Genomic DNA, 27,812 nt, shown 5'->3' with positions numbered 1-27,812 from the left:
TGTGAAACCCAGTTCACTTTGCATGCTCACAAGGTCTCAGTTTTGGTTCTTGCAACACCCGAAGGAGCTGAGTATATGTTACTATTTCCGCTTTACAGTTCAGGAAACTGAGGAACGGATTTAAATGATCCATTCAAGGAACTCACGGTAATATTAGTAAATATCCAAATTCAAAACCTAGGCCATGTGACCCCATATTCAATCATGGACTCACACTGCCAGTTGTCTCCCAGGGTTTAGATTTAGATTTCCTGACCTACAACAGATCTGCTGACTTGGATTCCACGGAGATTAAAGACTAAGAAAACTGTATTTTTTTAAAGCTCTCAAGGTAGGTCTGATCATTTCTAGGGATGGGGAAAAAAAAATCTCTGCACAATACACTGGAGCAGGAAAGTAAATGTCAGGAGGGATTTTCCACCACTTTGGTTTCACACAATGAAAGATACAAACGGGCCCCACCGACCCAAAAGGGACTTGATGCCTCCCACAGAACCAATCACAAAGCCTGAACTAAAAATATGTCAGAACACTTGAGGGTTCCCCAGAACTGTTAAAGGGGAAAATTCCATGTATATAAAACGTAGTCAGTAAAGAACTGAAAGTGAGAGGTTTTTCATAAAACCCTCTGTGTTCAGGCCGTATCATCCACTGAGAGAGGGCAGGGTTTCAGGTTGGCCAGTTTCAAAAGGGCGGTGATCTGAAGAGGGTTGAGTGAAACTTTATTTTTTACAGTAGATGAATATCAGAGCACAAAATCACTCAATGCAGTTTTTAACATTCCCAGGGAAAAAAAAAAACCCATAAATTTATTTCTGAAAGAATTTTTCCTGACGTACACAACCAGAATCTAAAGGTTTATGCTTAAAGATACAGACCCTTACAGAATCAGACTCCTGCACTCTTTTCTAGATCAAAGGAGATCTGGGGTGACACAGTCTGAAATCAATCTCCTGAGACACAAAATTGATTCTGATAAGTAGATCTTTTTAAGTGTGTGTGTGCGCGCAAGCACACACAACTTAGTGATTCAACAACAACACACACACACAAACCTAGTCCAAACCTAGTCTCCCAGAAATCATGCCCAAATCATGAAATCATGAAAGTAATGACTGAACCTAGCAATCATCCACCATGAATCCCCTTCAAATGGGCAAGGGACCTAAATAGACATTTTTCCAGGGTGGCTGCACACACTGTGTATGGAAGAACTGAACACAGCAGCAGAGTCCACTTCTATTTCCATATGTAGAGACCTCTGCCCACCTGTAGGCAGGAGAAATGAGCCTGGCTCAAGTTGAGAAAATCTGAGATAATTTTGAGCAATGCAGAACAAACATACCTTGACCCCCAAATGGAATCCAGCCTTCTTATCTCCCACGGCCGCTTCACTCTCCCAATATTTATAAGATGTTCCAATGTTGCTTGCTATTTTTGTTTGGACTTCTCACTGTGTTCTGAGATGGCCTGATATTTACACAAGTAACAAGCCTGTTTTCAAAGTGCAGAGCAGGAAAAGGTCGGAATTACCCGATGACCTTCAGGGCTCAGGGAGGGGGCCTTGGCGCCTGGGTCCAGGCAGACCTCCGGGGAGAAACAGGAACCTCAATAATCAGGGTGGGAATCAATCAAAGTGATGAGAACAGTGAACCTGGATGCCGCCTCCTTCCTTCCTCAAGAATCAGCCCCAGGGAAAATCAAGCATGACAAAATCAAGCATGAGGACAAATCCAGAACAGACCTGGTCTCTTTAACAAGCCAATGGAGAGACGGCAAAAAGGGAGCAGACATTGCTCATAGTCAGGAACCAAACACAACCTGGGGGTCTGCTGTGGCTTCTGATGGAACAAATAAATCCTAGGAAGGTATCTGGGGAATAGTCAGGTATTCTGAATAGGAACAGGGCAGTAATGACACTTTAAATGATGACTAATTATGATTAATTTATGATTATCCAATTGGTAATGGTATTGTGAATCCATAAGAAAATATTCTTGGGTCTTACAGATATACCCAGTCAAGGAGTTGCTTTAATCACCTCCCAAAACACAGATTTTTTTAACTCTTAATAGTTGTTCAATCTAGATGTGAGCTTTAAATCTAGAAGGGAATTTGCTACACTATTCTTTCTAGTCGTTAGATCATTCAAGCATACTATGTGTATTTGCAAATACTCATAATAAAAAGCAACTGGCCCAAGCCACAGCCACTTTCAGGAGCTAGGTACAAAGCTGCTGTGCAAACCTCCTTATCGCTCCTCAGAGGACTCCAGAGCACCGGTTCCATCAGCACCCACCCCCTCATGTATTGGAAACAGGAGATGCAAACAAATTCAACGCGTTAATTAGCCACCTATTTATCTTCCCTGGTGGCTCAGTGGCAAAGAATCTGTCTGTTAAGTAGGAGACACAGGTTCGATCCCTGGGTCAGGAAGATCCCTGGGAGAAGGAAATGGCAACCCACTCCAGTATTCTTGCCTGGGAAATCCCATGGACAGAGGAGACTGGTGAGCTCCAGTCCACAGGGTTGCATAGAGTCGGACACAACTGAGCAACAGACTTTCATTCACTTCCCCACCCCTTCATGTATTAGAAACAGGAGATGGAAACAAATTTAAGGCATTAATCAGCCACCTATTTATCTCTCACTAGGAATGCACTGGGTATGATGGAGTCTCCGTTTGAGAGCGATGTGGCCGTTGCCAATCCAGTGTTCTTGAGTCTAATTATCTTAACAGAACAAAAACAGAGTCACCAATGTTCCTCCCCTTCAAGCAGCCATCCTTCATCCATTTGTTCTCAGCACAACATTACCTGGAGCCTCCAGGGTGTCAGGCCTGTCACTGAGCTCTCAGTTACGGTCAAGACAGCCCTGGTACATGGCCAGCCTGGAGTGCCTCCCCATGAGCACCGCGAACGACAAAACCCCGAGGACAGCACGGCTTTTCTAAGACTCACAACAGCCTTCAGCAGAAGAGAATTTGGGATGACCTCAAACCACTCAAAATACAAGTAGGGATTCTTAGGCTTATGAATGGGCAGGGAATAACAGTGGGGTCTGAGTGAAATATTTATGCAGACAGTCGAATGCCAGCAAGCCTAAGTTGGCAGAAACCTATAAATAGACGCCCTGGGGAGGTGTGGGTACAGACAGGAAATGCCCCGAGCCACCCAACATCTACAGTGACTACAGCCACAAGGCGTTTCCATTGGCGTTGGGCCCTCAGGCAGCCCAGGAGCACCCGGCACAGCATCATCCTGGGAGGTGCCATCTGCTGCAGCCACTGACCCCTTTCTGTCCTTCAGCCTGGCCCATGCCCAGGCCAGCAGAGGACAAGGCGGTGGAGGTCTCCCGTCCTTCTGCACCAGGGAAGGCACTCAGGAGCCAAGAGCCAGGTGAGTAAGGTTCCACATGAAGGAGTGCCTGAGGGGCAGTAAGTGTTCAGCTGCACCAAGAAGAATTCATTCACTTTCTGGTCCTCTTTAGAGTCCAGTGGACCGCAAGGAGATCAAACCGGTCAATCCTGAAAGAAATCAACCCTGCACATTCATTGGAAGGACTGATGCTAAAGCTGAAGCTCCAGTCCTTTGGCCACCTGATGCAAAGAGCCAACGCACTGGAAACCTGACGCTGGGAAAGACTGAAGGCAGGAGAAGAAGGGGACAACTGAGGATGAGATGGTTGGATGGCTTCACCGACTCAATGGATCGAATTTGAACAAACTCCGGGAGATAGTGGAGAACAGAGGAACCTGGTGTGCTGCGATCCATGGGTTCAAAAAGAGTCGGACACAACTTAGCGAATGAACAACAAAATCCAAAATACAAGGACACAGGGCCTTGAGGAAAAGATATCTCGGTGGACAGCCCCAGTGAAGAAGTAGCTCTGAGAGGGGGGTGTAAGCTTCCTTGGGCTGTCATAACAAACTGCCACCCACTGAATGGCTTAGCACCACAGAAATGGATCCTATTATTTTTCTGTGGAGGCCAGAAATCCAAAATCAAGACATCAGCAGAGGCTCTAAGGAGAATCCTCCCTTGCCTCTTCCAGCTTCCACTGGGTCCAGGTGTTCTTGGCTTATGGCCGCAGCACTCTAGCCCCTGCCTCCTTCTCCACTTGGCCTTTCCCCTCTGTGGGTGTGTCTTCTCATCTGTGTCTTTTTTTTTAAGATTTAAAACAAAATTTTTAGGCAGACCATTATTTTAAAGTCTTCACTGAATCTTACGATATTGCTTCTGTTCTATGTTTTGGCTTCTTGGCTGCTAGGCATGTGAGCTCTTGGCTCCCTGACCAGGGACTGAACCTACACCTCTGCACTGGAAGGTGAATTATCTTAACCACTTGACTGCCAGGGAAATCCCTCTTCTGTGTCTTATAAGGACCCTGGTCACTGATCAGCCCACCAGGTAATCCAGGATGATCTCATCTTGACATCCTTAAGTTAATTTACATCTGCCAAGATCCTTTCTCCAAAATAAGGTCACAACCACAGGTTCTGGGGGTCAGGATGTGGATCTATCTTTGAGGGGGGCTACCATTCAACCTAGAACAGATAACAACAAACTGCAGTGTATTAAGAGCCTACTTTCAGGAGACATGGTGATGTTGGAAGCGCGCCACTGCATCAAGCTAGCCAAAACGGGTGGGTGGGTTTTGAAAAGGAAAAAGCAAAGGCAAACAACTGACTTCTCTTCAGAAATCAGGAACATCTGCTTTAATTTCACATCCTAAATCAATATAAGCAATATTACCAGTTCTTCAAAATATAATCCTCCTAAACCTATGAGCCTTGATTTCCTTGTCTGCAAAATAACAAAAAAATCTACCTGATGACTTGTTAAAACTCAACATTCAGAAAACTAAGATCATGGCATCTGGTCCCATCACTTCATGGCAAATGGATGGGGAAACAGTGGAATCAGTGACTTTATTTTGGGGGGTTCCAAAATCACTGCAGATGGTGACTATAGCCATGAAATCAAAAGACGCTCGCTCTTGGGAAGAAAAGTTATGACCAACCTAGACAGCTTATTAAAAAGCAGAAACATTACTTTGCCAACAAAGGACTGTCTAGTCAAAGCTATGGTTTTTCCACTGGTCATATATGGAGGTGAGAGTTGAACTATAAAGAAAGCTGAGTGCCGAAGAACTAATGCTTTTGAACTGTGGTGTTGGAGAAGACTCTTGAGAGTCCCTTGGACCGCAAGGAGATCCAACCAGTCCATCCTAGAGGAAATCAGTCCTGAATATTCATTGGAAGGACTGATGCTGAAGCTAAAACTCCAATACTTTGGTCACCTGATGGGAAGAACTGACTCATCTGAAGGCCAGACTGAAGGCCAGAGGAGAAGAGGACAACAGAGGATGAGATGGTTGGACAGCATCACTGACTCAATGGACATGAGTTTGAGTAAACTCTAGGAGTTGGTGATGGCCAGGGAGGCCTGGCGTGCTGCAGTCCATGGGGTCGCAAAGAGTCAGACACAACTGAGCGACTGAACTGATGACTTGTTTCTTTGGAAGAGGCTAATTACAAAGCCCCTCCAGGACACAAACCTAAAACACTGCAAACACAGCAAGGCTGGAAAAGTACATTGTTTGCCCTAAGATCTTAGAATATAGGACAGGTTATTTGAAATGAGCATATGCTTTACTTAAAATATTTCTGTTTATATCTACGCCATCTTGTTTCAGAAGGGACTCATTTAAATAGATACATTCACATATAATACACCATTACATTTAAAATAAATGAAAAAATAGGTAAATGAGGAGGAAGAAAAATAGAAATAAGATTGAGCGATATCTGAGAAGATAAAAGTGAACTAAGGAGCAGTATCCATACAAAAATTAGGCTGAACAATATTTTGTACACTTGTTAGGAGTGGCCACAATCTGGCTGTCAGCTCTCAGCACATGATGCAAAGGTAAAGCCTGACCTGCTAAATTATTCATCATGTCCTTAAGATTAAAAACACAGGGGGAGGTAGAAGAGGAAAAAGACACTTGCTCAGAAGAACCGTAATACTCCTGGTAGCGGGAGAGAAATCTCTCTTGGGCTGTCTTAAAGAAAAGTATTTTGTAGTCATCGCTTTTCTAGATGATAACACAATGTTTCCAGGCGTTCTTTATTTTTACATTCAATGGCTTCCTGATTCATCCCCTAAGAGTCAGGATCGACGAAACTGAGAGTTTTGAGGCTGATAAAAGAAAGTATTTACGTATGTATATGGGAGGGGGTTGTAAATGACAGAATACTGCTTTTTTCGGACAGGTAGGCACACAGAGTTTCATAATAAAAGTAAAATCCTTTTTTTAAAGACAAAAACAAAAGTTTTCTTTACGTAGAGAATACTGAAAAGAAAATCAATATGCTCCTTTCCCAATAGAAAGCCCTAGAGTTTCCATGTCCTCCAACCCTAGAAAACCAGGAGAAGCAAGAAAGAATATTCAGAGATGGATAAGGGTAAGAAGCACTGAATAGAAATACAGCCAGACGCTTCCCACAGACCAGAGCCTTAGCTCGGGGTCGAGGCTACAGTCCGAAGTGATGATAAATCTTCTTTTGATGATCCTTTGACATTTTCATAATCACTTTTGCTTGGCTGGTTTCTGTAATAAATAAGCTTACTATTTTGAACACAAAGAACAATTTTACTTGCAGCAGTCCACACGCAGCTGGCTTTTGGTAGGGATCTCTCTCTCACAGACACACACACTCACGTACATACACACACATGCACACACTTACCTTGCTAAGCCACTTCAGCCCTGGTATCATATTTGAGTTGATCTGTTCTTCCAGCCATGGGCGCATACGCATCCTTTCCACCGGCATGGTGTCTTTCTGCAGAAGAGCAAACACAACATCAGGCCTTTCTGCTGCTCACTGTCATGTCCGCAGGTGAAGTCTGACACCATGCCTGACCGACGGTATGTTCCTCTTCCTCAAAATCGCACAGCTTATGTGTACCCGGGGGCCGGGGGGCTATGAGAGCATATCAGGGGCTTTGCCCTGGAGCATCCTGCCCCACTCATTCCCGAGGGGCTGTCTCCGTGGGGCAATGGTGAGTGAGGGCCACGCCTGCTCTCAGCTAAGAGGGTCCCATGATGCAGAAACGCAGCCAGCCAGAGGGCTCAGATACCTAACGCTGGGTTTTGCACAGGCATGCTCAGTTGCGGCCAACTTTTTGTGTCCCTATGGACTGTAGCCCGCCAGGACCCTCTGTCCATGGGATTATCCAGGTAAGAATACTGCAGTGGGTTGCCATTCCCTTCTCCAGGGGATCTTCCTAACCAGGGATCAAACCCGCATCTCCTGTGTCTCTGGCATCGGCAGGCAGATTCTCTACCACTGTACCACCTGGGAAACCCTAAGGCTGGGTCTTACCCCCTCCCAACCTGGCTGTGTTTACGGCAGATACCTTCACTGTATCGGGTACCCAGAGGACCAGTGTTTTACAAGTACCTTTGGGCATCATCTTTTTAAGAGCCAAGGGTGGACACAGTAGCCATTCCTTTGGGGTATGTGAGTTATTGACAAGCTTCGAAATCCCAATACGGGCACACCTGGGCAAGCTCTTAAGGTATCAGTTCATTCGGTTCCAAGGTCTTTCACCAATTAGCAGTCCCCTCCTGATGTAGTCTGTCTCCCCGCAGAGCACACCAGCCTCCTTCTCTGGCTTCAGCAACACTTTTATGTGAAAGCATCTCTTATTCAGAGTGCTCCCTCAAGGATCTTTCTTCACCGCCACCCACCCCCTCTGACCTGGGGTCACCTTTCCTCCCCCAGCCCACAGAACGCCTCTCCCACCTCCTTCCAGATGGCATTTCTACACAGTCTATCCCTTGCCCACCTAAATATACCCAGAGCGGGATCACTCATTCATCTTCAGCCTATTCACACACAAGTTTGCATTCAATGCAAAAGCAGAGACAGTGGCGACCAAGTCTCCAATTCCACAGGACTTCATGGACAGTGGGACACGACGCTCTTTTCAACCCTCGGCTGCCTCATCTATCCTTGGCTCATTTTTTCCTCCAGAAATGAGCTCTGGATATTCTGTTCCAATGACTGCGGGCTGGGATGGTCAGAGTCTCAGTAATGCTCTCTTCCAGCTCGCAGAGGACTTCCTGTCTCCTCTGTGCCCAGCCTGCAGCTTGCACCACACGGCAAGCATCACTATGAGCCACCTGGAGCTGCACTCTCTGCCCATAAAGCCTATTTCAACTCTAGAATTAAGTCCGTGCCTTTCCCTTGGACCTTTTCCCTACTTCTGACCCACTGGCTGTCACACAGACACCGCCTCCTCCCTGCTCCTCTTTCCCGGCCTCACCAATCCTGAGCCATTCTCCAAGACGCAGTCTCCGCGCTCCTCCCCACAAGGCCTCCCAGACACGCCAGCTGCAGGAATCCCTCCTCCTCCACGTCCCACAATGCCCATGATCTTGTGCTGCTCATCGGAAAATCAAACATTGCTATAGGGCAGCTATTCTAAGGTTGTGTTTATTCTTACTAACTTACTAACTCTTACCTTTTTGAAACGGAAACTTCTCAGCTGTGCCCACCCTCTACTCTTTCCAAAGAGTAACTTCACTGAGAGCAGGAATTCCAGCTCTCATAGGTCTTTGGATAATCCTACAGAACCTAAATGCAGCCTTCCCCCGCAAGAGAGGTGCAATACAAGGGCCAGTCCTGAAGGTTAGCCAAGATGGGGTCACCACGGCAGGCTGGCCTTGTCCCCTCATCTGGTGGCTTCAGGAGTGAGAGGACCTACAGGGACACCCCGAAAGGATGTGGAAGAGCCACAGGGAGTCCCACAGGGCTGCTCTGAGCGCTTCTCAAGCTGTTCCGATCACTCGCTCCTTCATCCACCCATTCACAGGTCACAGATCAAGAGTGATGCTCCAGGAACAGGAAGGAAGGAGCTGGTCCCTGCCACCTAGGGACTCCCGGTCTAGCAAGAGACAGTGGGCAAGACAATTTCCCCAGCCCAGGGCGCCTCCTGTGTACAGAATGGTAAGGAGAGAGTTCTGGAAGCGTGGGGGAAAGCTGTCCACATTAGATCCACTGAGTGACCGAGCATGGCGAGGGCCCTGCCCAGCTGACCCTGTAGATCCTCCTTCTTAAAAAGATCTCAAGACACAGAGAGGGGGCAGGTAGGTCTGGGCAGTACAGAGGGGCGAGGAGGCGTGGATACGAGGTGACAAGCTCTTCTGAGGGGACAAGATGACAAGCAGAACCGCTGTGGCCCAGGAACCTCTGCAGCCCTACCTTAGCTCAGCAACATGGAAACATGCCCCTGCTTTCCATCTGTAATTTATAACATGTTCCTCCCCTATTTTTTTTTTTTCACAAACGACCCATTTAGGAAAAAATGGTCACCTGAAATAAGGCAAAAAACTTTCTATCTTCAAAGCCTGTGTGGGGAAATACAATCAATCTTTATTATTCGAGGATTTCATATTCGCAAATGTACCTACCCACTAAATATATTTCTATCACCCAAATTGATCCTTGGTGTGTTCCCTGGCCCTTCACAGACATGCCCTGCTGCTGCTGCTGCTGCTAAGTCACTTCAGTCGTGTCCGACTCTGTGTGACCCCACAGACGGAAGCCCACCAGGCTCCCCAGTCCCTGGGATTCTCCAGGCAAGAGTACTGGAGTGGCTTGCCATTGCCTTCTCCGACAGACATGCCTAGAGATGTGGAATTCCTGAGTCAGCCAGTGCACACGCTCCCAACTAAGGTCAAACCGGTGACATCCTGCCTTCTTATTTCAGCTCTCACACTATAAATACGTGTCCTTTTCACAGTCTAACCAGTGCAACATTTTTCACATTTTCCTGCTTTTTTGCTGGTGATTTTGCCATTTAAAATGGCCCCCAGGGTGGGCTGTCTGAAATGCTGTCAACCATCTCTAAGTGCAAGAAGGCTGTGACGTGACTTTTAGAGAAAATACGTGTGTGAGATAAACTTCCTTCAGGCACGAGTTACTGCTTGTTGTCTACAAGATGTATTAAATATGGAGTCTTTAAAACAGAAGCACATAGAACAAGATGACCTATCAATGAGTTGATGAAAATGTGATCAGAGGCTCACAGGAACCTAGTGTCTTTGGAGAATAGGGAAATGCAGACGCAGACACACAGAGAGAGGGGCTTCCTGGGTGGCTCTGCACAACAATCTGCCACAATGCAGGAGGCGCAGAAGACGTGGGATCGATCCCTGGGTCAGGAAGATCCCCTGGAGGAGGGCACGGCAACCCACTCCAGTATTCCTGCCTGCAGAATCCCATGGACAGAGGAGCCTGGTGGGCTACACAGCCCATAGCAACTCGCATAGACTCAGACACAACTCAGAGACTGAGCACACACACACACACGCAGACAGAGAAGCCCATGTGCAGACACAGTCACAGGGGCAGACAGCCATGTGAGGACAGAGGCAGAGACTGGAGTGATGCAGCCACAAGCCAAGGACTGCATGCAACCACCAGAAGCTGGAAGCAGCCAGGAACGATCCTCCCCTGGAGGTTTAAGAGGGAGAACAGCCCTACAAACACTTTAACTTGGGGCTTCCAGCTTTCAGAACTGTAAGAGAATAGACTTCTGTTGAAGTCACACGGTTTGCGGTACTTTGTTACGGCCACCCTAAGAAATTTAACGCAGAAGATGCTCTGAGTCAGGTGACAGGTCTCCTACTCTGTCTACAGTTAAAGGAAGATGAGGACAGCAGACAATGCAAAGACCCCAGGGGCAAGAGGACCAGCTGCAGAAGGCAGTCAGCAACAGGGTGATGTCAGAGACAGGCAGACCCCACAGGCCTGGAAAGTCAAGCTTAGGATTTTGGTCATCATCCCAAGAGTGAAGAGAAAACTAGAGATTTATACCAACCAATGATATTATCAGTGCTGTGAACAGAAGGATAAGAGCTGATTATAAAACCTGGATGCAGGTCAGGAAGCAACAGTCAGAACTGGACATGGAACAACAGACTGGTTCCAAATAGGAAAAGGTGTACGTCAAGGTTGTATATTGTCACCTTGCTTATTTAACTTATATGCAGAGTACATCATGAGGAACGCTGGGCTGGAAGAAGCACAAGCTGGAATCAAGATTGCTGGGAGAAATATCAATAACCTCAGATATGCAGATGACACTACCCTTATGGCAGAGAGTGAGGAGGAACTCAAAAGCCTCTTGATGAAAGTGAAAGAGGAGAGTGAAAAGGTTGGTTTGAAGCTCAACATTCAGAAAACAAAGATCATGGCATCTGGTCCCATCACTTCATGGGAAATAGATGGAAAAACAGTGGAAACAGTGTCAGACTTTGTTTTTTTGGGCTCCAAAATCACTGCAGATGCTGATTGCAGCCATGAAATTAAAAGACGCTTGCTCCTTGGAAGGAAAGTTATGACCAACCTTGATAGCATATTAAAAAGCAGAGATATTACTTTGCCAACCAAGGTCCGTCTAGTCAAGGCAATGGTTTTTCCCGTGGTCATGTATGGATGTGAGAGTTGGACTGTGAAGAAGGCTGATCGCCGAAGAATCGATGCTTTTGAACTGTGGTGTTGGAGAAGACTCTTGAGAGTCCCTTATACTGCAAGGAGATCCAACCAGTCCATTCTAAAGGAGATCAATCCTGGGTGTTCATTGGAGGGACTGATGCTAAAGCTGAAACTCCAATACTTTGGCCACCTCATGCGACGAGTTGACTCACTGGAAAAGACCCTGATGCTGGGAAAGGTTGGGGGCGGGAGGAGAAGGGACGACGGAGAATGAGATGGCTGGATGGCATCACCGACTCTGTGGACATGAGTTTGAGTGTACTCCGGGAGTTGGTGATGGACAGGGAGGCCTGGCGTTCTGTGATTCATGGGGTCGCGGAGAGTCGGACACGACTGAGCGACTGAACTGAACTGAACTGAACTGAACTGATAAAACCTGGACCAGGGCTCCACCAATGTTAACACACACACACACACAAATCTCGATTCAGGAGGTCTAGGTGAGTCCTGGGATTCTCAGTTTCTGACAAGCTCCTAGGTCACTGGACCACACTCTGAGGAGCAAGGCTCCAGACTCACTTGGTTCTTCTGCGAAGAGTCTGGTTCTTCTTGCTACAAAGTCTGCTCGTCCCGGCAGACAGCCCTCCTCCACTAGCCTCTGTACATCGTGTTCTGCAGCGTCATCTACCTGTTGACCCAGTCCATTTACATACGTCCTTCTAACAAGGATGCAGCTCAGCCAAACTTCAATGTTTACCACTCACCTAGCCAAACTCTATGGAAATCCCACATATAGAAACTGTTCTAAATCTTTAGTCAGGAGTGTCATAAATTATAAGCAGATTTTTAGGAAAAGCAAATACAGCAAGTATCTGATCAGAGTAGGGAAAACTGTTATCAAGTGCTTCACTCATTTCAGGTTCCATGGTGTTGTGTGTGTTTTTTTTGTTTGTTTTTTTTTAATAGCTAGGACATCCCCGATGAAAGCTAACCCTTTTACACAGAAGCACTTCCTCTTTCTTACTCCATTTTAGAGCCTGGCTCCCACTCCCACACACTAAACAGGTAATGAATTACCAGTGGTCTTGCCACATGATCAAGAATAAAAAGGCTGCCATTTGACATAGATTTCTCATGACTATCAGAGGCTGAGTATACATCTGTGAAAGGAAGGGAAGGTGGAACTCAACACTGATCTAGCACAGGCCTATGAGGCATGTGTTTTCCAGCTTCCATCAGTGAAATTCAAGGAGCTAGCTGGGTCTTCCTTCTCTGGTGCAAGTTTCCCTTGGGCACAAACACACCACAGGAAACCTGAACAGAGTTGAAAAAGTCAGGAACTCGACAGGGAAGCAAAGAGGTGATATTTTTGCTAAGAGGACTGAAAAACATCAGAAACGTGGACCTTTGTGTTCCAGTTCTGACTTTGTTGACTACTGTGCGTCCCTGGGTCGGTCACTCAATCTCTCCGGGGGACACTTTAATTGTCTAGAAAAAGGAGGGGTTTCACAAAGATAATTTCCCAGGTTATCTGTGACTCTAGGAATCCTTTTGTAACATAAAGGCTCGTAATCTGATTTATCTTTTCTTGTAAGCTTCATTTCCTGTACACAGTGCATTAAAAGTGAAAAACTTAAATTTTATGGTTCTATAAACCTAAACATGGGGTTCCCTGGTGGCTTAGATGGTGAAGAATCTGCCTGCAATACAGGACACCCAGGTTTGATCCCTGGGTCAGGAAGATCCCCTGGTGAAGGGAATGGCTACCCACTCCAGTATTCTCACCAGGAGAATTCCACGGACAGAGGAGCCTGACAGGCTACAGTCCATGGGGAGGCAAAAGAGTCGGACATGACTGAGTGACTACACTTTCAAACCTAAAATATGAAGCATCTACCCTCAAGTTTGACTTTGAGAAATCAGCTATCCTAACATCTTTGAGATTTGGAATTGGATTCATCTTTGAAACCATGGCATTGACTATAAATCAATTCAGGGCACGGCAAGTATTTAGAATATTACTGGCACCGGTGCTGCTACATGAAGGCACAAGAGCTGTTCACTGTGTTTCATGGGACGAACTCACATCCCCTATGAGGCTGACAATGCTAACTCTGGTCCTGATTAGTGCCATTAACCGAGATCTTGAATTTTAACCTAAATAACTGTGGTTTGGCTCTTAGAATAGTAGGCCACTTACTAAGCACTTACTACATGCTAGCCATGAAAACCAGGGTGTTCTGTGAGCTTCTCACTTCTTTTCAACCCCAGAAGGTAGGGACTTTATTACTCATATTTCAGATGAGGGGACAGGTTGGGGAACTGCCCAAGACAACCTGCTGATCATTACAGGAGCCCAGACTCTCGTTCAGGTCTGTCTCCAATGCCCAGGCTCAGAAACCCTAACATCTGCCTTCCTCTTGCTTCAGAAAACACTCAGATGGTCTTTTAACTGTTCTACTTATGGAGACTTTCCCAACCCCTCTCTGATTTGCATACCACTGACATGTTAATCATCCTAAAACACCACTTAAATCATGTTAATGTTCAGCGCCAGAGACTTCTAATGTCCTTGCTGGATTTAGAGAATAAAACTCTGGGCTGAGAGAGAGGGGTTGCTTCTGGTAATGGCATGGTCGGTAATTCACACCTAACTCCCCTACTGAATAACTAGGAAACCTGAACAAAGTGTGTTTTTTAAAATATGGTTGGATATGTGGAGGGAGGTGGGAGGGGGGTTCAAGGTGGGGAACACATGTACACCCGGGGCAGATTCATGTCAATGTATGGCAAAACCAATACAGTAGTGTAAAGTAATCAGCCTCCAATTAAAATAAAATTAAAAAAAAAAGAGAGAGTGAAACCAAAAAAATAAAAAATAAATAAAATATGGTTAGAAACATAAGAGAGCTAAAATGATGGTAAAGAATTAGGAGGGCAGGATCTGGGGAAAGGAAGGAACACAGGAAGGTAAGCCTGATATTTGGGGCTGCTCTTCTCCAAGCCTAGGAGCAACTGCTGAACCCAGAGAGGAAGCTGCAGGGCTTCGAAGCTGAGCAGGGCTGTGGACCCTTCCAGTGACCAGGGGGATCAGAACTGAAGTCAGGAGCCAGCTACGAAAAGGGAGTCCTGGGAACTCCCTGCTCCCAAACATGAAAGTTGTGTAAGGTGTAAAACGAAATGGAAATAGACTAGCCTGGTGGGCTGCTGTCTATGGAGTCGCACAGAGTCGGACACGACTGACGTGACTTAGCAGCAGCAGCCTCAAACACTAAAACCTGGCTTTGATTAATCTCAATCCTTGATCAAACTGAAATGATCTGGAACTACCAGAAATCACCTTAAAACATCATCTTGAGAAAAGATGACATTATCCTAAGATTTATATTCTATCGGGTATTTTTCAGATACAATGGCTAGCATTCAATCAAAACAGCTAGGAATCCGAGGATGAAAGACAACAAAATAGAAAACCAGGGAAAGTAGTAAACAATAAAAACGGACCAATAGGGATACAGACACGGATTTTATACAGATCTAATGAATACACAGACGCCAATGTTTCCAGACATAGCCTTTAAACAACTATGCTTAATACAGTTAAGGAAATAAAAGACAAGATGGAAAAATTTTTCAGAGAACTGAAAGCTGTAACACTGGAAATTCTACACTAAAGGATAACTACTGATAATTCAAAGTAAGAATTCAAGGGATGAATTTACCAACAGATTAGACACCACTAGGGCGAAAATGTGAACCAGAAGACAAAACAGACAAGAACAGAGCATTGAGACAAAGAGTGGGATACGTGTGATAAGGGATCGAAAATCCACGACACTGAGAGAGTGTGTCTTAGACCTAAAAAGTTCTGGTGGTCTAGTAGCTAGGTTGTGTCTGACTCTTTGCGACCTCACGGACTGTATGTAGCCCGCCAGGCTCCTCTGTCCATGCGATTCTCCAGGCAAGAATACTGGAGTGGGTTGCCATTTCCTTCTCCAGAGGATCTTCCCAACCCAGGAATCAAACTCAGGTCCCCTGCATTGCTGGTAGATGACTTACCCACTGAGCTATGAGGGAAGTCCAAAAGGTCTAGATATTGGTGTAAGGTCGTGAAAACGGGCGTCTCAAGCTGTAAGGAAATAACCCAGACACCAAGGGAAAGGAACAGGCTTTATTGGCAGTGCGCTCCCAGAGCCCACTGACCGCAAGAATGGCCACGAGGAGTTCTGCCCCGAACAAAGGCAGGGTGCGATTTTTATGCCTTCGGGGCAGGAAGTGGCATCATATAACCTGGACAGGCCTAAAATAGGGTAAAGCTCGGGAATGTGAGATTGCGAATGGTCAGCTAGTCAAGGAGGTGAGACCGGGTTGGTCACTCTGGAGGTCAGGAAGGAGGGTAGATGTCGGCAGAGGGTTATTACGTCAGAGATTTCTCAGTGGTTTGGCGGGACTTTTTCCCTCCGGCGGGGGATGGAGAGGGGAAGGAGCCAAGATAGCCTCCGGGAAGGGGAAGCCAAGAAGGCCACCAGGGTCCAACCTTACAATTGGCAGTTGGAAGTTCTATAAAGATAAGATAGAAGAATGAGGTAGAAGCAATATTTCAAGAGACAGTGATCAATTACCACCTAACCACAAATTTATACTCACTACAGACCCCAAGGGCTTCCCTGGTGGCTCAGAGGTTAAAGCGTCTGCCTCCAATGCGGGAGACCCGGGTTCGATCCCTGGGTCAGGAAGATCCCCTGGAGAAGGAAATGGTAACCCACTCCAGTATTCTTGCCTGGAGAATCCCATGGATGGAGAAGCCTGGTAGGCTACAGTCCACGGGGTCGCAAAGAGTCGGAGACGACTGAGCGACTGAACAGAACGGAACGGAACAGATCCCAAACTGACTACTATAAATAAAGCCACACCTAGGCATAGTGTAGTATCTTTGATGAAAACTAAAAATATAGAGAAAAATCTTAACATCAGCAGAAGAAAAACAGGTTCTTAAAAAAAAGGCTCATGACCGTCAAAAAACACAAAACCCAGAAGCCTTACAGTGACTACTCAACAGAAACCATGGAACACAGAAGCTGATGGAAAAGATGCCCTTAAAGAACCTGAAGTAGGACCTCCCTGGCGGTCCAGTGGTTGGGACTCTGCATTTCCACTGAGTTGGGCGCAGGTTCAGTCCCTGGCTGGGGAATTAGGATCCCTGCATGCTGTGTGTCGAGACCAAAACAATTAAGTTAAAAGAAATTTTAAAAAGCACCCAAAGAAAATAATTGCTCTTTTTAAATGTTAAATACAGTGAAAATCTCCTTTAGGAATGAAGAGGAAATAAAGGCATCTTCACTTAGAGGCAAACCTAGAGATCTACAAGCAGCCCCGCCAAACGTCAGTTCCCAGTCACAGCATCACAGATGGTGGGTCACAGCGTGGTAAGAGGGCAGGCAAAAGCCTGGGAGAGAAGCTGCTGATAAGCACAGGGCTTAACTTTGAGGCTGTGTCACAGAAGCCAATCACAGTGGTGCCCAGCCCCATCGCTTCTGCAGCTGCATCATTTGTTTTAAATATACCTGTGCAGGCGGCTTCTTCGCCTCACATAGCCACGTGCCAGCCCTCTTATCAACCGACATAAATGTCATCCTCCCAACAAAAGGCAACTCGAGTCCGTTTTCACCCATTAACCTTCTCTCACAGTTCTAACCACTGGACCCTCTCCCCCTATGGATGTACTGTCTGCAGTATCCAGTCATCCAGGGTACCACCACATATTTATTCAACACACATTATTACGAGGAACTGTGTGCTAAGTGCTGAGGAGAATTCAAAGACGTGTAAGACATGATCACTACCCTCGAGGAATTAGTAAATTAACTGGGGGCATGAGACATAAATTACTTAAAGCTAACTAATAATACTATAATTATCATAATAAAAGACTGCAATAGAGATCAGAAGGCAGTGGATGATTAAATGCCAACTAGATGAACTCCTTCATAAATCATTATTAAATGGGTTCTTAATCGAAAGCTTTATGGTACAGGAAGAGTTTACAGGGTAGGGCGGGATCACTTACGTAGACGGAAGGCTGCAAGTCAAGTCAGGCAAGGTAAGCACTGGTGTTTATGGCCAAAGCAGAACTAAGGCAGGCCTCTTTGCTGATGTGGACAGAGCAACTGATTCACATATTAACATGGGGCAGCTTCATAAGAGTCAGCCAGCGTGTTAGAAGCACAGACTGGATAGTTCACATGTTAATATACTCATCGCAAACCCTCACAATTGCACTTGTCAGTTAGTTATTACTATCCCCATTTTAGAGATGAGGGAAAGCCTAGCTTACAAAGGTACATTTAAAAAACAAAGGAAAAAAAAAAGGCTCCAAGTCACCCAAGCCCCCAGATTTGAATCTAGGAACCAAGATTTGAATCCAGGTCTTGCTGGAGGGTCTCAAATGCCCCACTAGACACTGGACTTGTTTGCAGGGTTACTGAAAAGTCCTGAATGGCCATGTTTCATCATGAACCAAGCACCACGCCACACATGATGGCAAGGAAGCCAGTGACCAGAGCTACTGGGTATGAGGAAAGGGAAAACACACAAGTGGTGATACACTCATAGGAATATAATATAGCAATTTCTAGTGGTAATTTCTCCTGGATATACAGTAGTCCTTCCCAAATTTAAGTTCCTCTTACATGACCCTATGCGCCTCATATTGACTTCTGTGTACCTTTTTGAAAAAAATAAGAATTTCAGTTCAAAATTATGTGAACTTAGAGGAAGTTGGAATTGAAAATTAAAAATCACCATCACCATGACTGTTATCACCATCATCTTTATCCCTATCACACTAGTTCAAGCCCTTACTAAGAATGAGATACCAATGCTAATAACACAGTTATACTTTGCTATACCTTCCCTTCACCTATAGCAGCACCCCAACCTGTGTGTGCAATTATCTGGAGAATCAAAATTAAAAAAAAAAAAGATTTTCTGGCCCCATCCCAGAACTACTGAATAAGAATCTCCAGGGCTTAAGAATCAGTTATTTATTTTTTTTAATTTTTTTATTTTGTATTGAGGTATAGCCGATTAACAGTACTGAGACAGTTTCAGGGACTGTCAGGGACTCAGTCATATACATATATACATGTATCCATTCTCCCCTAAATTCCCCTCCCATCCAGACTGCCAGAGCAGACTGAGCAGAGTTTCATGCATTATACAGGAGGTCCTTGCTGGTTATCTATTTTAAATAGAGCAGTGTATACCTGTCCATCCCAAACTCCCTAACTATCCCTTCCCCCCAACTCCCCCCCACCCCCCAGCAACAATAAGTTCATTTTCTATGTCTGTGAGTCAAGAATCAGTTATTTTTTATTTTCCTAGGATACTTTATATGCAGGTAAGTGTATGTAGTGATACATACACTTTGGATCATTAGCCAACGGCCTTTCAGATTCCATATGGTTAGTAAACAATTGAGTCATGGGAAAACAGGGAGGCCAATGGTGACTAGATTTCCTCATCAATGGAATACCTCTAAGTACCACAGAGCCAGTTTCCCATACTGAGAATTATCCCAACTACCGTTTTGCATATTCACCACTGCACACCCACAAATTTCTTATTAGGCATGTTTTCTATACCCTTTTAGAATGACATTACCAGAGCTCCTTTACAAAAATCTCCCTGTTTCTGACCACAAACTACCCTGGCACCTGAAACAGGGTGATTTAGCCTCTGAATCACAACCGTAAGCCACTTACGGCCTCCACACATGTGCTCGAAAGACACCAAAATATCTCTGGTTTTCAGTACTGCAGGTGAGCCAACGGTCATTCTAGAAAACAGTTCTCAATGTAGCCAAAAGAGAACAGAAGGTCTCCACCCAGGGAGGAAGCCTTGAACATCCACGCCACATGCCATGTCTGTGCAGATGTGCGCTCCCCCACAAGAGGGTCCACCTCCTCCCACCATGCTCCGCATCCCTGATCCGTCTCCCAAGAATGTCCACTCTCGGGGCCCACTCCTTCCCAGACACAGCTCCCAACCACTTCACTGCAGACAGGTCTCACTGCCTCCCTCTTCCTGTTTGCTCATGTGGCAAAAATTCAGGACTGCGCTGAATAGTTGTTGTTTAATCACTGAGTTGTGTCAGACTCTTTTGAGAGTCCATGGAGTACAGCCTGCCAGGCTCCTCTGTCCCTGAGATTCTCCGGGCGAGAAAACTGGAGTGGGTTGCCGTTTCTTCCTCCAGGGGAACTTCCTGACACAGGGATCGAACTCATGTCTCCTGCTTGGCAGGCAGATTCTTTACCACTGAGCCTCCGGGGAAGCCCCTGGCCGAATGGTACCCAGTCATAATAATAATAATACCATTATAGATTTATGGTTTATCACTTCACCAGAGCTTTCAAACAGTCTGTCTTTTTTGTTGTTGTATTCCTTCTCCATCAGTGCTTCTCATTCTCCATGGGAGCACTTTTAGATTTTTCTACCCTCACTTCCACACTCATTGATCCCAGCAAATGATTTTGCCCCTCACCCCAGAGAGAAAAACAGAGGTCACCACTCTTCTTTCTGAATGTCTGACTCCATTCCCTCTTGAGACTGCTCTGTGACCTCCTTTCGTCCATCTTCAGACAAAGTGGGTGGTAATGTCGCTCTGCAATAGGGAATGTGGAAGGCTTAAGGGGAGAAATACTTAGTATGATCATCTCTGGGTCCACCCGTGATGCTGCCAGTGGCCTAGAGATGACCATTCTAGGAGAAGTCATTCAGAGGAAGGCAAATATCATGTGATAGCACTAATGTGTGGGATCTAAAACAAAATGATACAAACGAACTTATTTACAAAACAGAAATAGGCATACAGATGGAGAAAACAAGCTTACAGTTACCAAAGGGGAAAAGGTTGGTTGGCGGGGTGGGGAGAAACAGGTTAGGAGTTTGGGATTAACAGATACACATTACTGTATATAAAATAGATAAACAACGAGGATTTCCTATAGAGCACAGGGAACGATACTCACTATCTTGTAATGAGCTATAATGGAAAAGACTTAATATGTACACATCTGTGTATATATTACTACGTATATATGTGTAACTAAATCACTGTGCGGTACACCTGGAAGTAACACAGTACTGTCAAACAGCTATACTTCTACTTGAGAGAGAGGAAAAATACTGAGGTTGGTTTCAGGTCTATTGAATTTAAGATATCTTTGGGATATCCAAAGAGATGCCAGATGGACAATTAGATACGTGACGCCAGAGCCCAGGAGAAAAGTCTTGCCTGGTAATAGTTCAGATGCCATTTCCACAAAGCCCACACTGGTGAATTCAAAACTGCCCTTAAATCCATAATACACACTGCCTCTATCATGTATCCTATGCTGTCTGCACTGCATTTTGCCTTACTCCACTGAGACGCACTTCTGTTAACACTGCTGCACATGTTAACATGTAGAACTACTTAAAACATCTAGCCCTGCACTTTGTACCCAGAAGTTAGCCAATAAATCGACACCAGCCCCGTCCAGCGGTACTGGACATGCTCTAAGTGGACAGGTCAGGGTTAGATCTCAGTCCGGTGACTTCCATGTGATGGTGACACACATTTTTCATCTGTAAAACAAGTGGTACCAATGTCCTGGGGCTTCCCTGGTGGCTCAGGAGTAAAGAATTCTCCTGCAATGCAGGAGCCATGGGTTTCATCCCTGGGTCAGAAAGATCCCCTGGAGAAGAAACGGCAACCCACTCTAGTATTCTTGCTTGGGAGGACAGGAGAGCCTGACCGGCTACACTCCATGGGATCACAAAGAGTCACTAAGGGACAAGAGCAAACAGTATCCAAACGGTCTAACAAGGTAACCACTAGCCATAAGTGGTTACTGAACACCTGGGATGTGCCTGGTGTGAAGGGAGAACCATTTGTTCCCAAAGACAGATACATGGTTTCAAGGCCAGCTCTAGTCTTTCCAAGTCACTGTGAGTGGTCAGGTGCCAGGAAAAAAACAGTGTCTGCAAGAGACACCCCTGTGGGTTTCCTGCTAAGGCAGGTTATCCACCTGACACTGAAACACTATTACTCTCAATTTTCAGTTGGGTCGGCTTGAAAAGGCCTGACTCACCCTCGGCAAGCTGAATCATCTTTGGGGAGGCAACCCTGCTGGTAAGTGGTGAGCTTCTGGGTGAGTCATCCTTACCTCCGCCTAGGCCCTTGAACACAAGGCATGCCCGGAGTATCCCACGCCACACGGCAGCAATCCTGACACTAGCTAACGAGGATTAAGTGTTTGGCAAGTTCTATTTTTTGGGGCTCCAAAATCACTGCAGATGCTGATTGCAGCCATGAAATTAAAAGACGCTTACTCCTTGGAAGGAAAGTTATGACCAACCTAGATAGCATATTAAAAAGCAGAGACATTACTTTGCCAACCAAGGTCCGTCTAGTCAAGGCTATGGTTTTTCCCATGGTCATGTATGGATTTGAGAGTTGGACTGTGAAGAAAGCTGATCGCCGAAGAATTGATGCTTTTGAACTGTGGTGCTGAAGAAGACTCTTGAGAGTCCCTTGGACTGCAAGGAGATCCAACCAGTCCATTCTGGAGGAGATCAATCCTGGGTGTTCATTGGAAGGACTGATGCTAAAGCTGAAACTCCAATACTCTGGCCACCTCATATGAATAGTTGACTCAATGGAAAAGAGTCTGATGCTGGGAGGGATAGGGGGTGGGAGGAGACGGGGACAACAGAGAATGAGATGGCTGGATGGCATCATCGACTCGATGGACATGAGTTTGAGTGAACTCCGGGAGTTGGTGATGGACAGGGAGGCCTGGCGTGCTGTGATTCATGGGGTCGCAAGAGTCGGATACGACTGAGCGACTGAACTGAACTGAACTGAAGCTGGTCAGGGGCATTATTTCACTTAATTCACAGCAACCTTAGAAGGCAGTTGCTACTAAAATGCCCATTTGATAGATGAAGCAACTGAGGCACGTAAGGTCAAGCAACTTGTCCATTCTCACAGAAGGTGTTAGAGCTCCAATTTAAACAGAAGGACACAGTGAGGGAAGGAGAGGGTGGGATGAATTGAGAGAGTAGTGCTGACATACATAAACTACCATGTGTAAAACCAGCTAGCTAGTAGGAAGCTGCTTATATAGCACTGGGAGCTCAGCTCGGTGCTCTGTGATGACCGAGGCCTGAGACGGGGTGGGGTGGGGGGTGGGCAGGAGACTGGTTCAAGAAGAAAGGATATATGTACATATATAACTGATTCATGCTGTTTTTACAGCAGAAACTAACACAACATTGTAAAGCAATTACACTCCAATGAAAAAGTAAATTGAAAAATTAAAAATAAATAAACAAACAGAAGGAGTCTTAGGCCCTCACTTAGCCTGTGGACTATGAGGCCAAACTGGGAACCACATAAAGAGGCATTGAGATCCCAGTGCCTCCCAGTTTGACCCAGTGCCCATCAAGGGAGCCCTTGCTGGCCCGCCTGACCTGATGAGTAGAAAGCTTCACAGCCTCATTACCCAGCTCCACCCGCTTCAATTCACACTTCCTGCCCCTTTTAGTACCTTCCTGGCTGGTGGAAATCAGCAACAGGGACTGCATATCCTGTCCAGCCCAGCTTTATTTTTGTAATTTGTAAGGAAAACAGCATTTCCCCACTCCCATACTCCAAAATAAAAATATTTTTCCACTCTCCACCCCTTTACACCTCCATCCCTTCTTTAAGAAGCAACAGGAAAGAATCTTTTTTTTGTTTGTTTTTTTTTTAAACTTGAATCACTGAGTGTATTTTCCAGTGGTTTCATTTTAGTTTCTGCCTCTGCTGTAAAGCAGGATCACCTGGCCTGAGCATGGGCCACCTGGGACCTAGAGGGTTCCGATGAAAGCATGAAGGGAGGGAAGCGGGCTCTGCCCTGCCCTGCCCTGCCCTGCCAGTTACTGATTAACCCAGGGAACTATTTCCGTAACACAGACAAGCCCCATAGAAGCCACTGCTCCACCATCTCAGAGTTGATTTCACAGGAACACTTTTGTAAGTTACTGAAAACCACGGAAGTGCTAGGCATTGTGGGTATTTGTCAATTTCCACAGCCGTCAGCGTGCGTGAAGAGCAATCTCTTGCCCACGAGGCCTTCTGCTGCCCCTTCACTTCTAGTTTCAGGACCTCTAAAGCGTGCCAACACTCCAGCCCACAAACTCCACTCCAAACAGCTTCAGTCTGTCAGCGCCCTGTGTGTCCTCCACACTCTACATACCAGCTCACTTCTCTCTGCGAATTCAGGGGCCGGTTTTAAATCTACCCTTCCAAAAAAGCTGCCCTAGATCAATGCAGATTCGACTATTACCACAAGGCTCATTTTCTTCACGTTGATATGAAAGCTCCTGATAAACATCTGGACACTAAAGATAAGCAATCTTGTCTGACTCAGCTAATACATTTGACTGGGAACGTCTGAATAAGTGACTCTGATCTCCGCCGGGACTAGCGCTGTCCTTACTTATCAAGAAGGATGGCGGCCAAGATGCAGGACATTACTGGAGGAGGTCTGATGGCCACTGGGACCCTGGGACAGCGTGGCAATCCCTGGGCAAGGTGGAGACCAGGGGTGGCCTCGATGGCTTCTGGGTCCACCACAAGTGGGCAGGGCACTGAGGCTTCTTGGGAAAATGGCTGATTCCAGGGCTAAATCAGGGAAAGCTAGAGATGAGCTTTAACCATCTTAGAAGCCAGAAAGTAAGGAAATGATCAAAGAACACTGGGAACACATCGAAAAAATATAGTAGCCAACTTGAAGGGGCTCCCACTGGCCAAATCTGAGACAACTGGAGCACTGAAATAATGGAAACATTGTGTTATACCCACTGAATGAAATAGGGATCTACAAAAAATAGGGAGAAGAGAAAGCTTTTCTGCAAAATACAGTGCCAACTAACAACCGTGGAAAGATGATGGAACTAGATTGCCGTTTGGCAGCAATCCAAGTAGTAATTACTCAGTCAAGACACAAGTTAAAACCAGTGGGTGAAAGGTTGATGAGAATGGGACACTTATACAGTCTCAAAGTACCTCACACAAAATATTCTGTATTACAAAGGGGAAAAAGTAACTTTACAGTGGAGAAGGCTGACAGATCATCTCCTTACTCAAATGATCAAATGCATATCACTAATAAAGGAACAAGTCAAAGACAGACGCCACCGGAGAAGAGGCAAAAAGAACAGAGCATCACGTACGAGATATTCTTGCAGAAAATGCATCTTCTGAATTTAATCGTGAGGAAACTGCCAACAAACTCACATTGACAGATGCTGTGTAAGATAACTGGATTGTAATCATCAAAAATCTCAAGTTCACGGACGCTTAGGAAAGATGACAAAAGCACGACACCTGAATCAGAATGAGATTTTTCTTTTTTTGCTACGAGGGACATTATTGAGACAACTAGCAAATCTGAACAGGGTCTGTGGGTTAGAAAGTTCTCCTGCCCATTTCCTGAATCTGATGGTCACGTGGAGAGGTCATCCTTCTTTGCAGGATAGATACATTCAAGGATTCAGGAGTGATGGGACTTCAGGTTGGCAAGTTTCTCTCCAGAGGTTGGGAAAATAGAAAAATTATTTGCAAGTATTTTTGCAACTTTTAAGCCTGAAATTAACTGCAAAGAAAAAGACTTGGCAAAAAAGAAGACAGCCAAACATGCCAGTGATTTACTGTCCAGAGTGGGAAGCAACAGCATTTCTGCAAATATAACAAACTCTAGCCAATTCCCCCTGAGGTGCTTAAACTAAACGGCTGGTGGTTTTTTCTTAATCTACGGGTACCATGATTGTATGAAGTATGAGCATCAATCACTTTATCTGTCCACCCATAGAGGGCTGCACAATCAAGCAACAACGATCTGAACACAGAACCCTGAAGCTTCATTTTCTGGGGAAGATGGTACACGAGTCATTTAAAGTATAGGGTATGTAAGAAATGAACAGATGACCCCGAAAGCCAACCTGCATATTTGAGAAGGCTCTCAGACTTCAGCATCTAAGAGTTATCTCCAGTCAAACATCTGAATTCATATTTAATTGAATATGAATAATTAATATAAATAATTAATATTTAATTGAATAACTTCATACTTGATTGAAGTTATTTAGATTTGGGGCTTCCCTGGTGACTCAGATAGTTAAAAGAATCTGCTTGCAGTGCAGGAGACCAGGGTTTGATCTCTGGATCTGGAAGATTCCCTGCAGAAGGAAATGGCAACCCACTCCAGTATTCTTGCCTGGAGAATCCCACGGACAGAGGAGTCTGGCGGACTACAGTCCATGGGGTCGCAAAGAGTCGGACACGACCAAGAGGCTAACTAGATGCTAGATTTAGATTTTAAAACATGAGGTTGGTTTCCAGGTGACACTGCTTCACGTTGTAGGTGAAGTCAGCAGCAGAAGAAAGAAGTCAGAAGGCCAGGTCCCTGAGCCCCCCAGAGAAGGCGGGTTTTGATGTCTTCAGGGGACCGCACACCGCAGGATTCTCTGGGGGGCATTTTGGGCCAGTCTCAGCTGTCAGCAGAGCCCCCAAAGTGGGCATTCCCAGCAGGCATAGTTTCTTCTTTCATGACAAGATTTCCTGATCCCAACAGCCAATTTCCTGCACTTGGCTCAAGAAAGCCCACCATGAGTAAGGGTTTTTTTTTTGGTCGTTTTTTTTTTTTTTTGCTTTATGTGTCTTATTTACAACTTTTCCTCCACGTGGAGAAAACAGAAGCCTGAAAAGCCTACAACTCTACTTGCTCTCACTTAGCTGATCATTTCAGTAACTGCTCTGGCCTGCAAGTAGCAAGCACAGCACATATTCACTGTTTCCCCAGAAGAGTAACTACAACACTGTAAGAACAGAAAGTGAAACCAGGGACTCAAGAACAATTCCTGCCTTCAGCAGAGCCCACACCAATCACGTCCATTCTGATGGCTCCCCCACACCTCTCAACCCCAGTCTGTTATCTGCCCGGCAACCAGAAGACTCTTGTAAAAGCATAAACATGATCTCCTTTAAAGCTCATTGTTGTCACCTGCTCTGGCTCCAGCTTCCCCTCCTGATGCTGGCCTACTCCCTGACCCTCAGGTCAGCAGGGCAACCCACGACCTCTGTACTTGCCATCCTCAAAGGCAACCCTCTGACTCACATGGCTCACATCTTAGCTTCAGAAGCCCATCCTGGGCAAGACTTCCTAGTCTCCCCAGGCCAGGCCAGACTCCAAACCTATCCGCCTCCCTAGTCAAGAATCTCCGTGAGGCTCAAGCAATTCTGTCTTCTCACGTCTCTCCTTCCAGGGCCCAACGTACGGCAAAGATTGATGCTGAGTTAATAAACAAGGACCTGACTCTGGATGTCAGACAGGAAAGACAGTGAAAGGGGGAACACAGACGGGAGACAGCCTAGTAAAAGAAGCCTGGTACACAAGCAATTACAGTGAAGAAAACAATGATCTGCCTTTAAAAAAAAAAAAAAAGGAAGGTATATACAAATGCAATGACTAATTTTGTCTGAGAAAGCACTGGAGTATCTATTTTTACATTTTAAAAATTATTTCTTATAAGCACTGCTTTCCATTATTTTAGGGTTTCAAGATATAACCTGGAATCATTTATTTCAAAGTGGTATATATGGAAATTCACAAGAAACTTACTGAGGCCCATCACCACTGCGTTTTCCATTACCCAGAATGCACAGATGGTCAGTATAGTGACCATATCATTTGTGGTCCAAAATGGAACACTTCTGAGTATGAATGGGGCCTTACTAATAATTATACCTTACCTCTACAGCTGTAAAGACAGACTATCCCTGGGGAAGAAAAAAAAAGCAGGATGAGGGTGTCTTCAGGTCATAGGAGATAACTGCTCTTTTATTCAAAATCCTTGGACCGTATATGTTTTAGAATTCAGCAGCTTTGGGATTGTAGAGAGATGATATGGTGCATATAACATATAGAACATAACACCCCCAGCAATCTCTAGAGCGGAACCACTTAATCTAATACAGCAATATTTCTGCAGTAAAACAGGAACATTCACACTGATTGGGATTAGTAAAAGCTATAAATAGTTTCATGCCAGTTCGGGGCAGACTATACAGACAAATGAGTCATGATAAAAAAACTTTCAGTTTTCAGAGCTTCTTGGATTGCAAAGAAGGGATTTGGGGTCTGTAATTAATTTCAAGTTTATTTCAATCCTTGCAATATATTATTGTTCCCATGTTCTACAAGACAAT

General features: G+C 45.4%; 1 protein-coding gene across 3 annotated transcripts in view; it reads right to left on the bottom strand.

Moving 5' to 3' along the window:
* Nucleotides 1–27,812, bottom strand: part of IRF2 (interferon regulatory factor 2) — an 86,691-nt gene that overhangs the window by 35,205 nt on the left and 23,674 nt on the right. For all 3 annotated transcript variants that reach the window (XM_088832698.1, XM_055416394.2, XM_055416395.2), the window contains one exon: nt 6,755–6,850. In XM_088832698.1, the coding sequence (XP_088688824.1) occupies nt 6,755–6,841 (87 nt within the window). In that variant the 5' untranslated portion in view covers nt 6,842–6,850. The remainder of the gene's footprint in view (nt 1–6,754; nt 6,851–27,812) is intronic.

The sequence above is a fragment of the Moschus berezovskii genome, chromosome 26, assembly GCF_049115385.1.
Source record: "Moschus berezovskii isolate FMDL1 chromosome 26, NW_MosBer_1.0, whole genome shotgun sequence".
NCBI lineage: Eukaryota > Metazoa > Chordata > Mammalia > Artiodactyla > Moschidae > Moschus > Moschus berezovskii.
The sequence above is the reverse complement of the archived record's forward strand: the minus strand, read 5'-3'. Positions and strand labels throughout refer to the sequence as shown.